This window comes from Balearica regulorum, chromosome 18 (genome assembly GCF_011004875.1).
Source record: "Balearica regulorum gibbericeps isolate bBalReg1 chromosome 18, bBalReg1.pri, whole genome shotgun sequence".
In the NCBI taxonomy this organism is placed as follows: Eukaryota; Metazoa; Chordata; class Aves; order Gruiformes; family Gruidae; genus Balearica; species Balearica regulorum.
The window spans coordinates 11594623-11616798 of record NC_046201.1 but is presented as its reverse complement, the minus strand read 5'-3'; the positions used below and the strand labels follow the sequence as shown (position 1 = coordinate 11616798).

The following is a 22176-nucleotide window of genomic DNA, read 5'->3' as shown; positions in this document are numbered from 1 at the left end:
CGTGCCCTCATGGCCAAGAAGGCCAATGGTACCTGGGGTGCATGAAGAAGACCGTGGCCAGCAGGTCCAGGGAGGTTCTCCTCCCCCTCTGCTCTGCCCTGGTGAGGCCACATCTGGAGTTCTGTGTCCAGGTCTGGGCTCCCCAGTTCAAGACAGACGGGGAACTACTGGAGAGAGTCCAGTGGAGGGCTGTGAGGATGATGAGGGGACTGGAGCATCTCTGGTATGAGGAAAGGCTGACAGAACTGGGGCTGTTTAGCCTGGAGAAGAGACGACTGAGAGGGGATCTCATCAATACTTATCAAAAAGGGGTAGGTGTCATGTGGAAGGGGCCAGACTCTTCTCAGTGGTGCCCAGTGACAGGACAAGGGGCAACGGGCACAAACTGGAACACAGGAAGTTCCACCTGAACATGAGGAAAAACTTCTTCCCTCTGCGGGTGACCGAGCCCTGGGACAGGCTGCCCAGAGAGGTTGTAGAGTCTCCTTCTCTGGAGAGATTCCAAACCCGCCTGGACGCCATCCTGTGTGACCTGCTGTAAGTGATCTTGCTCTGGCAGGGGGTTGGACTAGATGATCTCCAGAGGCCTCTGCCAACCCCCACCAGTCTGGGATTCTGGGACTCTCTGATTCCCCGGGGCTGCCAGCCTGTACCACAGACCCAGGCATCGCACCTGAGCAGCGGTGGGCGCCAGACCCGGCACCTCGAGGGCAGGAGGCCCGGCCCGGTACGGGGGCAGCCCCGGGCCCGGTAACGGGGAGACGCTGCCGGTCCCGGACCCGCCTCAGAGCCGGGGGGGTGGGGGCCGCCCGCCGCCCGCCACTGCCCCCTGCCGGCCGGGCCGCGCGGCAGGGGCCAGCGCGCAGGCGCGGTTGCCATGGCGCCCCGTCCGCAGCCGGGGTCCATGGCGGCTGAGGGGGCAGTGGGCGAGCTGGAGCTGCGGGTGGCCATCGGCTTCAACGGTAGTGTGGGGCAGGGCGGCACCGGGGGCACCGCTGGCGGGTATGGGGCACCACAGGGGCAGCTGGGCGGATATGGGGCACCACAGGGGACAGCTGGGGGGGTATGGGGCACCACAGGGGCAGCTGGGCGGATATGGGGCACCATAGGGGCAGGTGTGGGGAGGTATGGGCCACCGGGGGGGGGGGGTAGGAGTGTGGTGTGGGGCATGAGTTGCCAGCAGACAGGTTGGGGGGGGCAGCTGTGGGTCTCGTCTGGGGCTGTGGTGCTGTTGGGGGGAGCAGGGGGTGCGCAGGGTCCCTCCTGCCTCCCTGGCCACCTCCTCGCCCTCCTCATGCACGGCATCCTGGGGCCGGCATCCCAAGAGACGGATGCGAAGTTACGAACAGGAAAAGTTTGACTGAATTGTAGGATTTTTTTTTTTTCCTAATTACTCAGCTTACTAGAATGCGAAAGGTTTCATTTCAAAATAAAAACAACAGAGGCTGCACAAAATCCTGCCATAAACACTCCTGTGGGGCTGGGGGCTAGGCACCAGGGCTTCTTCAGCCAACTACCTTCTCAGGAAATTTGTGGCTTTGCAGCTATTTTGAGGCAGGTCATGGCAACATGGACTGGTGGTGTGGCCTCCATAAATCAGCAGGTGCTCCTGGAGAACTCTGTGTTGAAGGGCTCAGACCTCTGGGTCTCTTAAATCTTCTTGTAGCTGTAGCAAGCACAGCGCGGTCCAAAACGTGTAAGGGTGACCCTGGACTTTTATACAAGGTTGTTCTGCTAAATGGCTTTGGGGGGAACTGGAACGCTCTTGGTTTTGCTCTCCTCGTGAGATAAAACTTGGGGAACAAGCGGTTTCCCCTTAGGGAGTGCGATAAGCGAGGCCTCTGGTGTGGAGGTGTTGGGGAGAGGTCCGCCTGCTCTTGGGACTGCCTGCTTCGGGCAGGGGAAGAGAATTTGCCTGCAGCCCCCAGACCCGCTAACAGCCAGCAGATCTTTCACTCCTTTCTCTTGCAGGGCATATACCCTGTGGCCTGATCTGCCACCCCGATAAGGAGCACGTTCTCTATCCCCTGGGATGTACTGTGGTTATTCAAGAGCTGGACAGTAAGAAACAGACTTTCTTGCACGGCCACACCAATAATGTCTCCTGCCTCGTCGTGTCCAGGAATGGGGTGTACGTTGCTTCTGGACAAGTCACTTTTATGGGCTTCAAGGTGGATAATGCTCTATTTTTAACTGTGTAATATTGACCAAAGAAATAAGAGTTGGCTTGCTAGTGGTGGGAAGACCTTTCGTTTATTTTTTCTTTTGTTGGAAAACAAATGCCTACAGTGGGAGGATGTTGCAGAGAATGGGAAATTGTGGCTACTCCATTGCTGGATGTGCCTTTATGTTTTTGTAAAGTGTTAAGCTTTCCCCCTAGGCCTGGCATAACCAGATTGAGGGGTCTCTTAATTCAGGTCCTTTTTATCCAAAGCGTTGTGCCCATGTGGCAGCCTAAATCTCATTAGACATTAAATAATAAATGGTGTTGTATTTAAAGTGGTACCTGAGTTCCAGAACTATTTAGGGCTTTCAAAAGCCCTTGACAGGTGCCTACCTGCATTTTAACACCTCTAAAGTTCTTTATGGTTTAATTTTTGCCTATTTGAAAAGACCCTGAGACACTGGAATGAGTCAAGTACTAGTGTTTTCAGTATTTTAAAATCTAAGTCAAATACCCAGTGTCTCAGGGTAAATTTTTATTCTCAAATTAAGTAAAGCTACTCAACTGGTAAGCTGGAGTAATGTTTCTTACAGCACCTAATCTGAAGCCGTTTTGTGTCAGGGGAGCCCTGGGCTGGACAGAAGCTAACCTCGGGCTGGGCTCCTTCAGACAGCTTTTCTGCTAGAGAAAGTTTTTCTGCCGAATTCTGTGTGTTATATCTAATGCTTTGGCTTTGACCCCTTCTGCTTTGCACCTCAGGCAGAAATCATTCTGTGGGATTTCCAGGGAAAGGAGTTACTTGCTCGGCTGTCACTTCACAAGGGCAAAATCGAAGGATTAGCATTTTCTCCAAACAGCCTTTATCTCGTGTCACTGGGAGGCCAGGACGACGGCAGGTAACGATTTCCACCTCTTGGCACACGATTTCCACCAAGTTGTTGGGCATCGAAGAGCGCTCTTAGGGAGGACTCGCTGTTCCCTCTTTCCCCTGTTGATCTCTCTCCTCAACGATCCAGCTCTGGCAATGGGAAGCCGGGTGGGATCCCTGGGCAGATCGCAGCGTAAGGGCAATGATGAAGGGATCAGCTAATTGTCAAGCTGGTGTCATCGCCCAGAAACCTTACGGAGCCTGCACAGTTACCTAGCTTCGTGCACTGCCCTGAAGAAGCATATATTTCACTGAGGGGTTGCTTTGATGCACAGACAAGTGGAATGAAAAGTTGTTTTATATCAAATTCTATGAGTGGCCTAAGATATGATTTGAGTCTTGCTCAGCAGAAGAAATCTGACAAATACACGTTCTTCAGGAGCAGGGGATGTAAACTGCAATTCCACACATTTGTGATAAGGTTTTTCTTGGGTACAGTCTCTACGAAGTTACTTTTATTGTGTATCCTGGTGGGAACAGACTGTAGGAAAATAGGTTTCATCTTGCATTTGTTTTTAAGTAATTTGTTTTTAAGTAATGTCAAAAAGTGAAGCTATTTAAAGCCTCTCCTTCTCCTGCAGTGTGGTCGTGTGGCATGTCGGTAAGAGAGAGGCTGTCTGTGGGAGCCCTGCCTCGGCACGCAGCGCGGGGAGTGCGACCGTCGTGGTGTGCTCCAGCTGCAGAGACGAGATGTTTGTTACTGCTGGAAAGTAAGGTTTTATTTAGATAATAGAAATGAGGGAAAGAACCCATGGACCTATTTCCTTTTACAAAGAGTCTTTACTTAAATACAAGGAAACTTAAGCAGCTGAGTCCGCTCATGTTTTTTGTTTTCACTCTGAATGGACCCACAAATATCCATCAGCTTGTCCCTTTAAGGCATTTCTGCTTATTGTACACATTACGATATGTTTTCAAAGCAGCACAGAGGGACCCGCATGCGTCACTTCTGTTCCTGATAGCAGGATTTTGTACTCGACATTCCCTGTGCAGTGCTGAAAATATTTAGTTGCCAATGCTTACACAAGAAAAGCAGTTGACGAGTGGCTCTGAACAATGGTTACTTAATGTAGAAACAATGATATCTTGCAGGTCATTGAATCATCTCCTGTCCTCACCAGATGTGATGTACAATTGGTCACTGGTTTGTAACAAAAGTTGGTACAAAAAGTCACATTTTGCATGGATTTGAGACAGCCCCCGTATATCTAGCCTGACATTTAAATATGCTCAGGACCCGCCCCTCCCTTGAGATCAGGGAAGGCTTTAGATGCTCCTGGCTGCAGTTGCACCCATGAGTGCTGTCTTTGCAATTTTAACTCTTTGTTAAATCTAAGGGCAACTGTGTGTAAAGATTTAAGATTGGCTCTTATGTTGTCTATTAAATTGTGCTAGAAAATAGTTGAAAGCATCCTGTGCCGTTCTTTTCCCATTCTAGGAACTAAGATTCCCACAGCGCATGTCTCTTTGGGAAATGAAGTGTCGAGGTTGTTGCATACTGCTCCGTAATCCTCGTATATGTGTTTGCTGATCCTTTAAGATTTTTGATTTACCTGGAAAAAGTTGCTGTGAGAGATAGCAGAAAAGAGAGAGACTTACTTCTAGACTCTCTGATATTGTTCTTTTCCCTCCTTATTAAAATTTCAGACTAACGTAGCCTTGTAAAGGCTTTTTAATTCATTGAGTAGTGAAAGAACATGGGTGTTTCTGCACATATGGATTTGATCCCACTATATTCTTTCTTACAGTGGGACCATTCGAGTATGGGAACTGGATCTAGCAAATAGGAAAATCCGCCCGACTGAATGCCAGACGGGGCAACTGAGAAGAGTGATCACGTGTGCTAAGGTAAGTTTTAGCCAAAATGATTTGGCTAAACTGAGAAACTCTCAACAGACTAGAGAAAATCCACGAGCTTTTATAGTACTGCTAGAAATGCCAATTACAACTGCATGATGGCAGTGAAGTTACTAAGTGTTGGCTCATGGCAGATGGTCTCCCACAGTTTCTTTATCCTGCGAGGAGAGTGTTTTGAATGCTTCTGAGGAGAAGCAGCATGGATTTTAGTCACAGGCTCCAGCACTCAGAGAATCCCCCTTTTGCTTCGAAATATTGTCTAGATTTGGTTAGGAAGTGTCTTGCGTTCAGCAGTGTAATGGATCTTTGAGTGTGACAGGATGAAAACATTGGCTATATCCCCTCAGATTAAATCTTGGCAATACACTGAAATAAAGCTATTTATGCAGCCCAGTGCTAGGCTTGGGACAAGTATCTCACTCTCTGGATCGTGATCTCTCTTTTTCATGCTTTCCTATAGATGGCAGATGATGATAATTATTTTTATGTTGGCACATCAACTGGTGATGTCCTGAAAGTGAATACAAACAACAAGCTGATGACTGACTATGGGCCCCTGAAGGAGAAGTTTAGCTCGGTAAGTAGCAGCTCTGTGACTTGAATTTTTTCCTTATCCTCCTCTTTGTTAGCAACTGAAAGTAGGGCAACCTCCAGGAGAACCATGACAAAGTCGATTCGCAGACTAGCTCTTTTTCTGTGCTCTTAGTTCTTTGTGTTTCAGTCTTGATCCTGAAGTCTGAGACCATTAGCCCGGCTTTGTTCAGTTTCGTTTGGCTCAGGATCTGGGTTTTACCTGAACCTCTTGTGTCATCCCACAAACTCGCTTTTATAATAAATCTGGTAAAAGTCATAAAAAATGAAAAACAGTCATAAAAATGGAGTAGTTCCTGAGTTGTTTATTTTTTTAGGAAGATACTAGCTGGAGTGAGACAGAAGACATTCCTGGGAAGACTGGTAGAAGTGCTTATTTGAGAGACTTTCCCACACTTACTGCTATAAGGTTCTACATTCAGATCTTACAGATTTCTTAAATTTTCTGGGCTGAAATTTTCCAAGGCAGCTGTTTGCCAAGAAGAGTATTTTAGAAAAACTTCAGAACACTGCAATTGCTCTGAAAAAAAACCCCAACCCCCTAGATTTTTGTGCCTGTTCCCTGTACTATTGCCCCCCTTCCCTTCAGGAGGTCATCTTTTTGAAATTCTGATTCTGCCACTAATGAGGCAGAGGGCTCACTGAAAAAGATAGTATAGATAATATAATTAAAGAGTTTATTATAATGCATATGCACAATTGGGACAAAACAAGGTTGCACAGGGTACATTGATTCTATTGCTTTTTAACTTCTGAGTGCTTGACTTCACAACCCCGAAGTTCTTTTAACTTAGCTCTTTTTGTCTATAATTGGGACTCTTGGGTCTTGGTATGAGTATCCTCAGACAGGAGTATCTCCTGACTAAGGAGCTTTTGGCCTTTCATTGTACAAGAAGTCTGCATGCAGGGAGCCATAACGATGAACAATCAGCACCAGCTAGTACGCTTGTTCTTGATTTCTCTTTATTTGTTGCTATAAAAGACTTCTTGTAGCTTCTCAGTTTATACCCAGTGGAGGGAGTGATACCTAAGGAATTTAAACACTTCCCTAAAAGACTTTCTTTCATAAGGTTGAATGTATTTTGCGATTCTGTTAGCAACTGTGAAAATCAGTGAGCAGCAGGGGAAGCAATGCAGATGGAAGCACCGAATGTACTGTTAGGGATGCCGTGGGGAAGCTCTCCTACAAAGAAACAGATCTTGTTTGAGAGCGAACACAAAACTAACAGGAACTGTAAGAAAAATTCAGCAGTAAACCCCAAAGAAAAAGCTACTCTGGACTTGTTTCTCTGAACCTCCTGACCTTTGTTTGTACCAACACATGCACACACACACAAAAAAAAAAGCCATATACTTGCCCATTCAAAATGTAGTGTTTCTTGCATTACGAATGCAGACCCATATCTCTGTGATAACTTGAAGCCACTGAATTCTTTGAAATATATTTCAATGTTTATCTATTCCAGAAGGTTGAAGGAGTTACTACTTGTTTTTCCCACTTGTGTTGTAGGAATGTAAGTAATTTAATTCTCTGTACATATTAAGCGACAAGAATGTTTGTATTTTGTTTTCCTGATGGAAATTGTAAGTTTGCTGAAGGTGTGGGTATACCTGTGCTGTACACTGCTAAGCTAGCCCTCTGCGGTCGTCCTGCAGGGCTCTGCATCCACACAGGACCTGTGTCCTGCCTGATCTCTGCTGTCTTTTATGCCAAGGTCTTGATGATTGAATATCACCTCTTCTTTTAAATGCTTGCATGCTTTGAGTCCTCCTACACCTAGCAGTATGTGTACCTTGCCTGGAGTACCTGGTTGAAGCCACCCAAGGTCCTGAGCTCCCTTGCCTTCGGGGCGAGGGAAAGGTGCCAAATGTATTCGAGACAAAACTTCACAAAGGTAGGCTTCTGAGACCATCGTTAAAGAAGTGATCAGATAGGGTCGTTAGCAGGACGCTGTGCAGTTTGGCGGTTGAAAGAGGGCCTAGGGCCTCTTGCAGAAAAGCAGAGGCTCAAAGCCAGACCACGGTCCAATCCGTACTGTGAGGGGTTGTATCATAAGGCAAACCATAGGAACCGCAGTTTGTGGCAGAGACGCTTGGAGCATCGTGAGCTTCAGCTGACACTGCTTCTGGTAGTGACAAGCTGAAGAAAACCAGGACCTTTGACTATGTGAGGGACTGACAAGATGCTGGGGAGGAGGGAAGATCCAGAAGTGGATCTCGTCACAGCTGCCTGCCAGCCTTGAGGACGAGACCTGAGCTGGTAGGCATTAATCTGACTTAAAACTTTGTTTTATTAGTGTTATGTAATGGCAGCTATTAACATACAGCACTGGTCATTTTGGGAGAAGGGAGAGAAAGGAGACGTTCACACTGGATGGAAATAACAAATAGTCCTTCCAATCGCCTCCTTTGTTGCTTCAAACGGACAGTTCTGTTCAAAGACAGGCTATCCAGACACATGCTCAACCCTTCTCCTCTTGCTTTCTTCCTCTCTGCTCTCTTCCCTCGCTCTTCCCAATGCAGTTTCCATGTGCCTGAAATGGGAAGTTCATCAGGGCAAACCTGTGTTGTTGCAGTCAGCGGGAAGGTGCTGGTACATTTTTATCTGCAGCTACCGTCAGATCCGCTTTCATACTTTCCAGTTCTCCCCTCCTAGCTCCGTACTGTGATTCCCTTTCCACCCACCCATTGCACATCTCTGCATACAAATAATACCTTGTCACTAGACTGTCAACAAGTCCCTGCTGAACGCACGTAGGATCTAATGGTTTATGGCAGAAATTTCCAATTGTAATATAGCCTTCAATGCCAGAAGAGGTATTTTGCAGATGTTTTTTCAAGTCAAAACCACAGCATTAATCAAAACAAAAGTATTTACTTCCTTGTTTCTACACAAGTTAGTACATCATATTGCTAACCCTAGGAGAAGGGTTGATTTTTATTTTTCTCCCTGCAGAGCTGTGTGTATTTCACAAGACATCTTTTGTATCTTTCTTGAAAATGTTTCACATGTTAGTACTTGTAACAAAAATTCTCACCTCTCTAGCAATGCAAAGCAAAGCTGCCATATAGCTTGTGTCAGAAGTCAGCCATGTCCTCTCAAGGTAGGCATGCCTGCTCCGATGCACGGCTTTTGGGACGTGTGCTGCCTTTTCTAGCCAGGCGTTTCCCCGCTCCCTGCCAGGGAGGTTGGCCTTACAGCCTCCGGTGCTGGAACCGTCCCGGCCTCCCTCCCTGTGGAACCGTTTTCATCACTTCATTGCAATTCTTAGCTGAAAAGATGCATATTTGTTATCCCGCGTCTCTGAAAACCTTGTTCACTGGTCGCACCGCGGAATGACGAGCCAGTGGCATACCATGAAACTCTAAACCTGGAATCCACAGCCACCCCACAACGAGCTTATCTTTCAAGACAGAGTTCAGATACTCCTTGGGTGAGGAGAAGATGTTTATTGAAAATAAGTTCGGTCAACCTTAAAGGAACTTTGCCTTTAGATATATAAGACTGTGTTTATTATATAGACATGATCTGAAGATTTCTTTGTTTCTGTTTTGAAGAGGAGTGGCAGAATAGTTCACTGCTACCATAAAGCAACTTGTTTCCATCTACATGGAATTAAGTTTAAGTGCATTTCTGTAACATCTATAAATACGGGAATAAACAGCAAAAGTAATTTTTATCCCCGTCATGGGCTCGAGGATCTCTAAGGCACCCGCTCAGATGCAAAGTGGGATGTACGACTGCAAATGCATCTTCAGAAATAGCTGGAGTGATTTGCATTGTAAAAAAATAAAATATTTAAAGGAAGTGCACTGGAAGAGTTCATAGAGCGCTCAAGAACTTTGCAAGAGATCAGAATGGGACAAAGAGCAAGTATCCCTGCAGGGAAGGCAATGGGCAGGCTGGATTTTTGCTGGTATTTTTATTTACAATCATACTTCAAAGCAGTGGTTTCTTTTTGTAAGAAGTAAATAATGAATAGTCATATTTTTAACCTCCTACATTAGACTCCACATTTCATCTACAAGAGGACCGCCAGTATATAAAATAGAATATTCATCGCATCGTTAATGATGTGAACTGTTTGACTCCATGATTACCAAGTGCAACTTATAAAGCTTATCTGTTTACTCACAGTGATTCAAAGAACAGACTGGGCAAGAAAGAAGCACAATTGTCAAGTTAAGGTTGAAATCAAACTCTGATGATTTTGAGAGGCTGGCAATGAAACCTGGCCACTTTAAGGGGTTTTTTTTCAGTCTTAATAATACCTGTTTCCCTCTCAAATCGAAGAACTGAAGAGAATACCTTGGAAAAATCAAAACAGTCTTGGCAGAGCTGCAAAAACTTTAATTTATTAGCAAGTAGCAGGGAGCCGTAATCAGATAAACTACATAGTCATAGGTTTGATTTCTAATGCCGCCACCTGCCATAATGCTAAACCCAAAGGGCATTTGAGGTGGAAGTCTTTTACAGGAAAAACTGCAAAACAGTAGATCAAAAGACAGTTGATGGGCCTGTGATAACAGGGGACTTGCAAAATGCTGCCAACACCTCATAGGAATTTTTTTAAAACATTGTTCAGAAACGGTTCTGCTTATGGATCGTATTTCTAATTAAAAAGAATCCCTTTGTTCTTGTGCTTTTGCTAAGAATATTTGCATGAAACCTGGCTTCCTGCCTGGTAGTGTTGTGATAGTGTGGCAGAAAATCCTCTCTGGAGGTTGTGTTTTTCACAGCGATCAGTCCTGATGTTACAGGAGACTCTGGGTATGCTACTGGTGGAAACAGACTAATGAAGAAATTAGTGCAATTAAATTACAAATCAAGAAAATTTTTTTTTCCAATTTTTTTCACAGCAATCCACGCTTATTTGATCCTGAAGTTAAACAGTCCTTCAGTTGATGTGTTGGTGGGTGCAAGGCTGCTTGGAGTGCCAGCCCTGGAATGGCCAATTACATATACAGTGATTTTCATTGGGTATTTTCTTAAAAAAGTATAAGCAAGACTTTGAAAAGCAATCATTTCCTTCTATATTGTTAGATAATTGAACCAAAGTAATTTTTCCAAATTCACCAGACTTTGTGGCTTTTGCAACATCCTTTCCAGATTTAAATATCTCAAATGTCCATTTTCTCTTCTTTCTTCACTTCCTCTCTCTCCTTCCTTTCCAAACGGAAAATCAACACTTTCCGTCTTTCATTCTTTTAAACACTCTGAAAGTGTTTAATCCTGAAAATTTACTGGGGTTAGGCCAGATTAATGCTTGAAAAGAACAGGAATGCTGGGTGGTGCAGCTTGGATATCAAACTTCATCATAAAGTGCTGACACCTGTATTTGTTCAAAAATCACAAGACAAGCGCGTGACAGTCATTTCTTCTTAAAGAATAAATGCAGAATTATTCTGATTTCCCTCTTGGTTATTATTCTTTGGGAATTCACTTCTTCAGGTATTCACAACAGTAGATTGTGCTAGAGGTGTTTGGGGCTTTTTTTGTTTTCCAGAAAAAACTCCACCAAATGGAAAATGTTGTTTTCCCATAATGGCTTTGTGAGCTCAGGCTTAAAGAAAAGGGAATCATAATATTGTGAAACTGCTGGTACTATCACACCAGATGGCAATACCACTTATTAACCTGGGTGGTAGGAAATGTCGCTGGGGTCTGTATTGCAACTTAAGGACTCCCTTGAGCTCCACATTTATGAGTCCCGGCTGGCCTGTCTGACATGGAACCATGGATGGCGATGGGTGTCTGCTCTCCTGGTGAGGGTGGAAGTGTCTCTTGTACATGCTGGCTTTGTGACTGAGCTTACTTTTCAGTCCAAGTTTTCATGGCATAAAGCTCCTTTATTTCCTTTCTTTCTTTTTTCTTTCCATTTCACTCATGCCTATGTTCCCCCAAGCTAGTAGGAATCTTCTTCTGAGTAAAAATGTGAGGATTTAACCCTGTAGAAGTAGTTGCACCACTCTTGCAGCCTATTTTGGGCTGTCTCAGATTCTCAAGAATTGATCTGTTGTCCTGTGTACAGGAGTGCAGTATTACTTCACAGGTAGTAGAACTGAAGCAGAGACTGACTTTTCTTATACTTGACATTTTGTGGCAAGGCTAAGGACTGGTTTTGTTTGCTGGTTTTGTTTGGTTGCGTGTTGGGTTTTTTACTGTAGTCTGGTACTTTACCCATGGAAAACCATTTCTCCTTTTTCTAATGGCTGACCTGTTGATCTACTCATCTTAGTAAACAGCAAAACCCATGCTGATGATGAGCTGACTAATTTCCAAAGCTTTTCTGTGACAACTGTCTTTTATTACTAATAGGTGGGAGATGAGTTTCCATCTTTCAGATGGAGAGACAGGCCTAGGACACAGAGGATCTGTCCTAAAAGCAGCTGTAGGAAAGGATGCTTAGGCTGAGTTTTATCCTCTGTTGTTTTCATGTCTGATAGATGAAGAACCAGTGGAAGGAAAAGTGGAGGCACTAATACAAAATGTCTGTGTTGCTTGCTGGAATGAGGTAAGGATATGTAGGCTCATATGTGTTCCCAGCTGCTCTGAAGGATCTGTGAAGATGCTGTTTGCTTGCTCCTCATACTGTACTAGTTCATATATACCTGCAATTAATAACTCTTTTCTCCCTTCTCCCTCTAGAGAGTCACTCTTTAGCCTAGGTCAGTCAAAGAAAACTGATAAACCGTATTTCAGTGACATAAGCACCGCCGTTGGGAGCACGATACAGACTCCGTTGTGCTATTCAACATGACTGCAGCAATAAAGAGACTCTGCTTCCATCCAATTGTGGTTTAATCCTGTTTTCTCCTAGGGAGTCACAGCTTTGCTTTTGCTGAAGAGAGGAGATTTAATAGTCGGCACCGGAGGAGGGATTGTAGCTCTCTGTAAAGGCTCAAACTACAAAGTAATGAAGTGAGTTTGTAGATGGGAGAATCAGGAGGGGAGAGGTGATAATTCCCCCAGAGGGTCACAGTAGAAGAAGAAATCACTTCTACGTAAAGGCATAATCCAAATAAATCTCAGTTTTTCAATCCTGCAGACAAAATAGACGGTATGGTTCCAGTGTAATGAAGTTGAAGCAGGCTGAAAATTACTGCGTGTGTTTGCACAGAAGTGAATTCCCCTACTCATCATTCATTTTAAATGACCATTGTTTCCTTTGAAGCATTAGGAGTCAGATCCTAAACTGATGGAAAGTGAGACAGATCTGTTGAAGGCAGTAAAATTATGCTTATTTACACCAGCTGAGAAAGAGTAGTATATGCCATCTAAAAAAGGGTTTGTTGGAGGACATGGGATTGTAAAGGAGTGCTCCACTAATTTTATAGACACGTGTTTGGAAGTGCCAGAGTACATGCAAAGCTTTTTTCTGCGTACAAAATAGAAAGCTGTAGGCATCATTTCCCTGTATGTGATTTGAAAATCAGGCTCGCAGCTATTCCTTTTGCATTGTTTGAGTAGCCAACCTAAGTATACAGTTCTGCAAGCTTAGCTTTGTGCAACTGAATCTATTCCCAGAAGATCTAAACCGTCTGGAAATATTCTTGAATATGGGATATTTAAGTGCACTTGAGCAAGAATATCAACAAAGATGCTGTTACCTTAGGCCCTGGTCCAGAAAACAAAGTCTCCAAAGCATTGCCTCTGCAAGCCCTGGCAGAGTAGCAGGTGGGACAGGCAAGATCATATGAAGTATTAGCGTGAGACTGAGAATGAAACGTTAGCCCTGACCGCGTTCTTGCGTATTGATATCACAGCCTAAAATGGAGCTTTTTGGGGAAGCAGGGAAAGTCATGACTTTATAAAGTCGGGGAAAAAAGAAGCTGGCAAATAAGTATCTCGGGGTCACTGTCAGGCCAAACCTCTGCTTTCTCTTAACAGGAAAATTCAAGTTCAAGGTGCCGTCACATCCCTGACATGTAGAGGTCACGGTCACCAGTTCTTTGTCGGGACAAATCAGTGCCAGATTTATCAAATTAACTACACTGCGTTTAAAGAGGAGCTGATCACCACCTGTCATAACGAAGCCGTCCACGACATCGTTTTTCCTTTGTGAGTATAACTGGCTGGGATGCTTTTGGCTGGTGAAGAAGTTTGAGTAAGCTGCCAATAAGGTCAGGATACCTACGTAAACACCTTTTAACCAACGGGAACCCAAAGCCTATGAACGTCCTTATGGGATGATTTATACAGGCAATGCTGTCATCTACCAGTGAAATGCAAGGGTGACGGTGAGCAGCTGCTTGAAAGCAGAAGGCGGCAGTTCAGTTTGAGAATTGGAAAAAAATCATCGATCTACAGAAAGAATTTGAAAAAAAAAAGACTCAAATTATTTATGTTTGGGTGACAGCAGTGATGGCGACCTCCTCCTTTTCTCCTAGGGCTGGTGCTACGAGACTCGGGCCACGTAGTCTGCCAGCAGTGGAAATCCTGAAAGTCTGCTTTTGTTGCAGCTAGAGCTTGTAGAGGCATCTGCTTTTCTACCCACCTGTAACATCACCTGAAACTTGACTAACAGAGTCGTTCAAAGAGGCTTTTTGGGTCTCTCAGCCTCACTTATTTCATGTTTGACAGCATGGCATGTTATATTAAATTCTAGGATTGTGTCGAGAGATGCTGGGTATACTGGTGCGTCTTCTGTCTGCTTTTGTCTTGTGAACAGACAGCAAACAGTCCCTCTTCCTGTACAGCAGGATTGTGACACATTAGTTTTTAAACAACCCACAATGGATGGTTTCTTTCCTCTCCAAACAGAGAATGGGAGTGTGATCCCAATGAAAATTTTTATTTTTGGCATGTTGTTATTGCACCGCTTCTTGACACGGCACAAAGGACCAAATCTTACCGAGGTACAGCGAAGTGCACAATGCACAAAGCCCTGCTCCCTGCTTGTCACCAGCCTGAAAAATCCACATCCTTCTAATTTAATGAGAAAATCATTTGGAGCTTTAGGGTAATCTCATGCTAATAGACCTGACTGACACATCTGCGTCACAGGTATTTGGATGAGCTGGATTTAGTGATGATTGCAAGAACTACAGGACTACATCCTTGCATATATGTTTAAACTTCTTACACGTTAACTGCTCTTGAGCAGAGCATATCACTGATTGGGAAATACAGGCTTAATTCCCCTGTTCTGACTTATTTCAGAACACTTCAGTTGCTGATGTTATCCTGCTTTATAAAGCACTCGCGCAAGCTGGGCTTGAAAGGGGCCGTGCTTTTGTTGTGCCAGTTTTCTCTGTCCTGGTTCATCTTTCCGGGCATTGATGGTGATGCTGAACAAAAGCCCGTGGTACCTTTCTAGATTTCGCTAGCTGTCATATCCCTAGGATGTATGGTTTAGAGCTTGTTTCAAAGCCTTCAGTCCCATAGCCTTTGAAATGCTGCAGGTCTTTTTTTATTCAAACATGTATAACAAGTATATGATGAACAGGCTTTTGCCATCGTTTCTATTGCCTTTGGCGCTGTTGAATAGGAATCATCCAGTAAGCAAGATAAAAAATGACATCTTTACAATATAAGGCTGCTGTTAGTCCTCAATGTTAAATCTGGGCAGTCAGCACCTCTACACTCACTTTGGTGTCTATTATATAAAACACGTGAAGTTGTTTAGAGATTGAATATGGGAAATAAATGTCACAACTTCCAAAAAAGTAGAAAGAATTCTTTTAGTTTCACTTTCAATGTTCCTTAAAATGAATCTTTGAGTAGAAACCAGCCCAGGGGAAATTTATGTGAGAAAGGTGATCCTTTGTCTTAACCGCGGTGATCCCAATTGGGAAGATTACATGTTAGAAACAGCTAAGCTTCAAAGGATGAGATCTGACAAAGAAAGAGGCATTTTCTGTGTGTCCCCTCCTCATTATCTCTCCTCTTTGAATTCTCCAGGGAAACTTCCAACTTGTTCGCTACCTGCTCCCAAAATGATATTCGAGTGTGGCACACCCCAGAGAACAGGGAGCTCCTACGAATCGTCATCCCCAACGTGACCTGCCATGCCATAGAGTTTATGAGGGACGGCAGGAGCATCATTTCAGGTAACGGTCAGGCCAGACCCATGGTTGAGACCAGTCTTCAGGTGTTGTCAAATTTAATAAACATCAGTATGTTAGAATGAAGAGAGGATTAAGTTTAAATTTAGTTCATCGCTTGACCCAAAGGCCTCTTTGCTTGCAGCTGGTCCGATGAACTTTGCCCACAGCCCCCAGTGTCCTGGTGCTGTAGTTACGGTGTACGTGGAAGGCACAGTTGTGAGACCTTGCTTTGGATGTGAATTCCAGCAATTCAGAATGTGGTTCAGTCTTATTCAAAAAACCTAATTCTAAAATATTAACCTTGTTGTATGCAACAGCTTAACCTGTGCGGTATGTAAAGCACCTTTTGCATAAAGCTGCTACCCGTCACCATATGCAAATTGCTTACACAGGAACGACTGCAGTCCTGGAGCAGTGGTGCAGTCCCTCTGTTGTAACCAAACCAATTTGTCCATAGCCAGAATCAAAAAGGAATTAAATTTTAATAGTTTCTTTGGGACTATAGCTCTGCAGACTCATCTACAGTACAGCAGTTTTCACGTGTATATGGGTGATCCAACAGGGTGGGGCTTATATAGGAACTTAATAAAAAACGGATTCATTTGGAAAGGAAAGAGAGACAATAATATGAGGAAAATCTGTGCGCCTGGGTAATGGTTTTTTATATTCACCAGCTTGGAATGACGGGAAAATCCGCGCCTTCACGCCAGAGACTGGACGGCTAATGTATGTCATTAACCACGCCCATAGCTTGGGAGCGACCGCAATTGCTGCTACAAGTGACTGTAAACGGATCATTAGTGGAGGAGGTGAAGGGCAGGTAATTTTTGCTTAAAAACCTGGAGCAGCTCTGTGCTCTCATCACTGGGCCTGCGAATTGTCTGCAACTGCTTAGTCACAAAGTGAGCTATTCTTAGCTTTCACTTGGGCAAAGGACTGAGTTCGAAAATATTACCCTTTGATACATGCAAATCTCTTGCTCTCAGAGGGCATAATGTAAAACAATGCCCCGATTTCTTCTGGCATGGTAGGCTTGGAAATCCTTCTAATGCAGAATATGCTCTTAATCCTTTTTGTTCATTTGTCTCTCCCCTGTATTTGGCTTATCTGCATTAGTCATTGTTTGCAAGCTTCTGTCTAACAGTCTCTAGCTCAGATCTTCTTTCTGTCATTGCTTTGGAAGCCAAATGGACCTGTATGAATTCATTTAATAGCACAAAGTTCTCTTCATAGCGCTATAGTGTCTATGGGGTAACTTCCTTATTTTCTGGGATGGTACTATCTGGTTTAGGTGATGGTGTTAATAAAAGACTCTAATAATAACTCAGTTTCTAATACAATTATGGAAACATTCCAATAGAAGGAACAATAAAAATCAGAAAATACGTTGTAGGCATCATACCTGTGCAGTTCAACAATTCTTTTCTGGCATACGAAACAAACCCCATGTACTTTAGCTACTCCATGCACTTCATATAGTTGTGGCCCTTTTCAATCTGTAAAAGCGACACTCCTAATGTTTATATAATTTAAACACAGGGGGTTTGTTTATATTAAAAATAAATAATTAGATTTGGAAGGCTCATGTTCAGTTTCTTGCCTTGCTTTGGACTTCCTCTCTGCAGTCTGGCAGACAGTAAGTGTGCGTGGATTCCTGACTCTGATTTAACCACTCTGTTTGAGTACCCGGATCTCAAGTGTTCAGCATGCCGTGCTGGAGATTGCACGGGAAGTCTAGAAGAGTGAGGAACTGAACTTAGGTCTTCTAAATCTCAGGCTAATGCCCTAATCATTGAATTTCTGAATCATTCTGCACCGCAGCCCTCCTGTAGAGCAGTACTGGCAGTACTGCCTTATCTCGCTGCATAAAGACATAAGACATGATGAGCCACTTCAACCCTTCGCTAATAAAAGAACAGTTAAGTGCCTTGGATGATTAGCTAGGGGATGGAGAAGGTGAAGGACCTAGATTCTGTATCAACACACAGAGAACGGCACAGGCTCTGGTTAGTCGATCTCTGAATTGAAAAAGACAGCTGAGACAGGATGAAAGCTAAAGGTTGGTTAAGTAGAAATGAGAACTGCAGGGGAGCACTTGCAGTATTCATTCCGAACACAAAAAAAGGTGTTCTGAAATGCTAATGGTTCTGTCAAAATCAGTCATCTGAAAGCTGTGACTTTTGGGGTTAAGGGATCTGGATGCTCTGATCATTTAGCAAGTGGGAGTTGGACATCCAGATCCCATAGGTAACTTGGCATCAGACTTGTAAACATGGAAGGTCAGCTCTCTGTTATTGATGTCAGTGTCTACATTTCTAAATTTTCACCAGGATTTGACCCTAGCAGGATGTAAAAGCGAATAGATACCATGAAGTTTGGCACTAGTGGGACAGTAAATGCAAGATGTGAAGGATCAAGTCCTCAAAGCAGATTGATTTTTGCTGTTACCACCACTGGGAAAAGGGGTGCTTTCAGGCACATATTTCACATCAAAGATTTAAAGAGCTGGTTTGTATTTACTTACTGACATGATATGTAGCACAAATAGCAGGTAGCTGTTTTATATTCCATTTCAGAAGCCTTGCTCTTTGATCTTAAAAGCACCGCTGGAAATATATCATGGACTGGATGCTTTTTCCTGATCAAGAGATGAGTAAACTGAAGCATGGGAGAGTGGGAACTTGGCAAAAACAAGGTCTGGGGTTAATGGTCAGGAATTCCTGAACCAAGTGGTTCAACTCAAGAACTCCGTTTAGTTTTACAAGTCAGCTGCACAAATAACCCAGAGGAAAATGGAGACAGTCCGTTGAGTTTCAGTATGTGTTATAAGAGAAAGGCAGAGTTCAGGAAAGCTGTAGGCATCCTCCTGAGCTCAGTCAGGACCAGGTCGTACAAGAGCAGATATTTGTCACTGATTTTCAGGTGAGGGTCTGGGAGATTGGCAAAAAGACTCAGAAGCTGGAGGAGGTTCTGAAGGAGCACGTAGCTGCTGTGTCCTGCATTAAGATTAAGAAGGACGACCGAGAATGTGTCACAGCCAGCCTTGACGGAACGTGCATCATCTGGGATATTGTGTAAGGAGACAGATAAGTATTGCAAGGCACTGAAAGTGCTGGTAATGTCTCTGTTGGGTCACTGCGTCCTATTTGGGACACCACAGAGTGAGGAGGAGGGGAAAAAGAGCATTGGGAAACAAAAAATACTAGAAAGTACAGTCAAGTCAGGGAATGTAGAACCTCCAATGCTAGAAGCTTTTCAGAAAAGTTTAGACAAATGTTCGTCTCAAGTCGTTTTCTTGTATTGGATCCTGCTTGGCCAAGGAGGTAGAGCGGATGATTCCCAAAGTTTCCCACTAGTTCCGTTTTCCAGCACTTGATGACTCTTGTTGAGCTATGGCAGATCTGCAGACATTCTGCATTGTGGTAAGCATAAGGAAATTTTTGCATAGTAAATAGCACCTAGAAAGCATTCTGGATTAAAAAAATTCATTTCATATGACAGCAGATCAAAAGTCTTACAAGGCAGCTGTGGTGGGGAACAGAACTAATGACCCTAATTGGCTTTCTGAAACCCTGAACTCAGACCAGTACCTGAAAATAGCCAAGTAGAAAGAGAGATCTGATGCATAGCACAGGCAGAGATAGTTCAGGCAGTCAAAGTCTGGTTTTTGACCCTATTGCTCTATCCTGTTGGGGAGGTGTTTTGCAGGCGTTTTACAAGAAAACAAATGATTCTAGCCAACACGTTGTTCAAATGTGTGTGTTACCATCCTGAAGAGTACCAGATAATCACCAGTGGAACAGACAGACAGGTAAGCAAAACTGCAGGAATGCTGGTTGCAATAATTCCAAAACACAAAGTCTGAGGCTTGTTATGTGGTGAAGCTCCTGAACTTCCATAGAAGGTTGTGTTACAGGGCAGTGCTGAAATGTGCGTGCTGTGGATACACGACTGAGTTCTCCTCTCTGGTCTGCTCTCTAGATTGGATACTGGGAAGTGTTTGATGGCTCTGCAATCAGAGAAGTGGAAGGGTCTGTATCAGGTTCTATCAATGGGATGGACATCACATCAGATGGGGCGTACTTTGTCACAGGTGAGTGGGTGGAGAAAACTAGAAAAGAGGAGGTCATACTGAGAGCAGGCAAAGGAAGGCAGTGAACCAAGGGTCTCAGTAAAGAAAGGAAAAACTAGAAGGAGGGGTCAGCTAAAGGGGAAAATAAAATTAATGACTGAAGAAAAATGCTTAGAAAAAGGCTGTGGTTCAGACTTGGAAGATACTATGGTTCAGTCTTGCAGGATGTAATGTAAAGGTAAAGACACGGTTCGGATGTCTCCAAGAGAAGAATACAGGGTTTCACCTTGCCCTGCCCCTCATTTAGTTCAGTGGTGTTCACTGTGCACTGGAATGATTTGTTCAAGTCTCCTACAACAGAAGCCTGGCAGTTTCTGTCGGTTTGCAAGCGGGAATGGCTCCAGGCTCCATCCAGCCTCAGGCTCACATGTTCCCCACCACCGTGACATCTCTTCTGGGATCCTAGCACTAGCACAGAGGAGCCATGGTACTGTATATCTTGGCTACAGTTAAAAAACACAGATTTGGTGTCAGCACCAGTTGTTTTAGATTAACCTGGTTAAACAAGTATTGGTTAAGAACCTTTTGAAGACACTCAGTATTATTGGTACCAATTGCTGGCCATTGCTAGCTCACTGGGATCTGCTGGTGGAGGTCCTGAACGCTCTTCTGGACACTGACTCTCTACTTCAGTTGAAAAGAAGTAGTTTTTGTCATAACGCCCAAGACAATGTACCCCACTCTTTTCGAATCAAATGAATGCCTAAGTATTCCCCTGCCTGCGATCTGGGAACAAACAGAACTCCGGATAATGGTTTGTTCTTCCTTTGTGCCCAATGCAGGTGGTGATGACCATCTGGTGAAACTGTGGGACTATAACGAGGGTGCAGTGACTCATGTTGGAGGGGGCCATGGTGGCCACATCACCTGCCTCAAGATCTGCCCTGGGAAGAAGTACATCGTGAGTGTGAGTGCAGACGGTGCCATCCTGCTCTGGAAATACCCAGGCTTGCACTAACAGCTGGCACAGGAGCTGCTAGGCTGCTACTCCCTCAGCCAGTCCTAGCAATCCTTTTCTCTTACCACTGAGGTTGTTTTAAAGCATTTGTACTATTAGAGGAGATGCTATTTTTATACTCTCTGCTATGCGTTTACCAGATCCTTCAGATATCCTTTCTAGCACTGAATAAATAGGTCTGATTTTTTTCAGAGGGGCTAAGTATTTGCTGTTCCTTTTAGATTGGTGTGAAAGGATTCATCACTTCTGAAAATCATCTTGGCTGTTGTTATAACGCTTGCATGTTGTTACTGGCACCTTTCCTGATAGTGTCTTAGCATAGTCTTACTTCTATGTCTGCTCATTTTTGTGGGCTCTCTCTTGCTTTCACGTGGTCTCTCTTTCTCTTCCCTACCCCCTTCTGTCCCTTCCTTTAATGAATAACTTGTTGTGTAAATTCAGTCTTCTGTGTTCATTTTAATTTGTCTGGTCCTGATTAAGGAAAAAGCCCTCAGCTCCAACTCAGGCGTTTAACTGGGAAGCTCTTTTGAGTCAAGCTTTTAAATCAGTGTTCTCAGAGGAATACAAGGATGTCAGGGCTTCTTCATTTGCGGTGTCCAATTTAAAACTCTCTTCAGGGGCCTGGTTTTCGAGAGTGAGAGCGCAGTCATTTCTAAAAATGCCTGGATGTTTCCAGCTAGACACACTCAAATTCCTGGTCACTGGCCTAATTTTTCAAACGGGCTCCAAATTTGCATGAAATATGTATTTAATCTGAGAATGAGTACCCGGTATCATATCTGGTATTAAACCCAACAGCTCTCAAGATGCTGTCTGTTTAAAGATGGGTGTAGGCACTGAAGTGATGCAAGTGAAGTAAATATTTCTTTTAGAGCATTGAAGGCCTGTGAGAATCCTGCCATATACTCAAACGGTAGCAAAACGTTGCATTCCTTAATGTTAAGGCTTACAGACATTTTAGATAACTAAGACAATGATTTAAAGGCAGTGTCAGCTACATACAGTCATACACGGATTGATGGCATTAGCTGTTCTGGAAGGCAACGGAGGATAGGAATTTAAAGGTATGATTGCTTATTATTCGTTATATGCCACTAAAAACATTTACTGCTCATAGCACAGTGCGGGTGGATCCTCTTGGACTGGCTTGCAGGGTATCTGTGCACCTCTGTTGTTCATCAAACACCATGCAAGTCATATTCCTTCTGGTTGAAATATCTCTGCTCTTATTAATGGAGTCTTGAGTAAAGGAATTCAGCCATTCCTTCCTCTTTTCCTTTGGAGTCAAGCCTTGATGCTATGCAGCGATAAACACTCCAGCAGGTTTTACAAGCTCTGCAGCAATGCTCGCTGTGGTTTGGAAGGCAGGATCAAACCACTGGAATGTGGGACAGACAGGCAAAACATTTGTGCTTTTGCTAGGGGAATGAAAACAGAAGCGGAGCCTGTGAGAGCGAACGTCCCGAAGACCCACGTCACCGCCAGCTCCCTGTGCT

At 44.1% G+C, this 22176-nt stretch overlaps 1 protein-coding gene across 1 annotated transcript; it reads left to right on the top strand.

Moving 5' to 3' along the window:
* The first annotated feature begins 892 nt into the window (after window positions 1-892).
* On the top strand, window positions 893-21116 carry CFAP52 (cilia and flagella associated protein 52). Its single transcript, XM_075770708.1, has 14 exons — window positions 893-962; window positions 1972-2171; window positions 2924-3060; window positions 3674-3802; window positions 4841-4940; window positions 5410-5526; window positions 12362-12462; window positions 13432-13602; window positions 15445-15593; window positions 16265-16410; window positions 18513-18664; window positions 19299-19401; window positions 19572-19683; window positions 20505-21116. Exons 1-14 carry the CDS (start codon window positions 905-907, stop codon window positions 20678-20680), a joined length of 1851 nt encoding a protein of 616 aa, XP_075626823.1. The 5' UTR covers window positions 893-904; the 3' UTR covers window positions 20681-21116.
* The last annotated feature ends 1060 nt before the right edge of the window (window positions 21117-22176 follow it).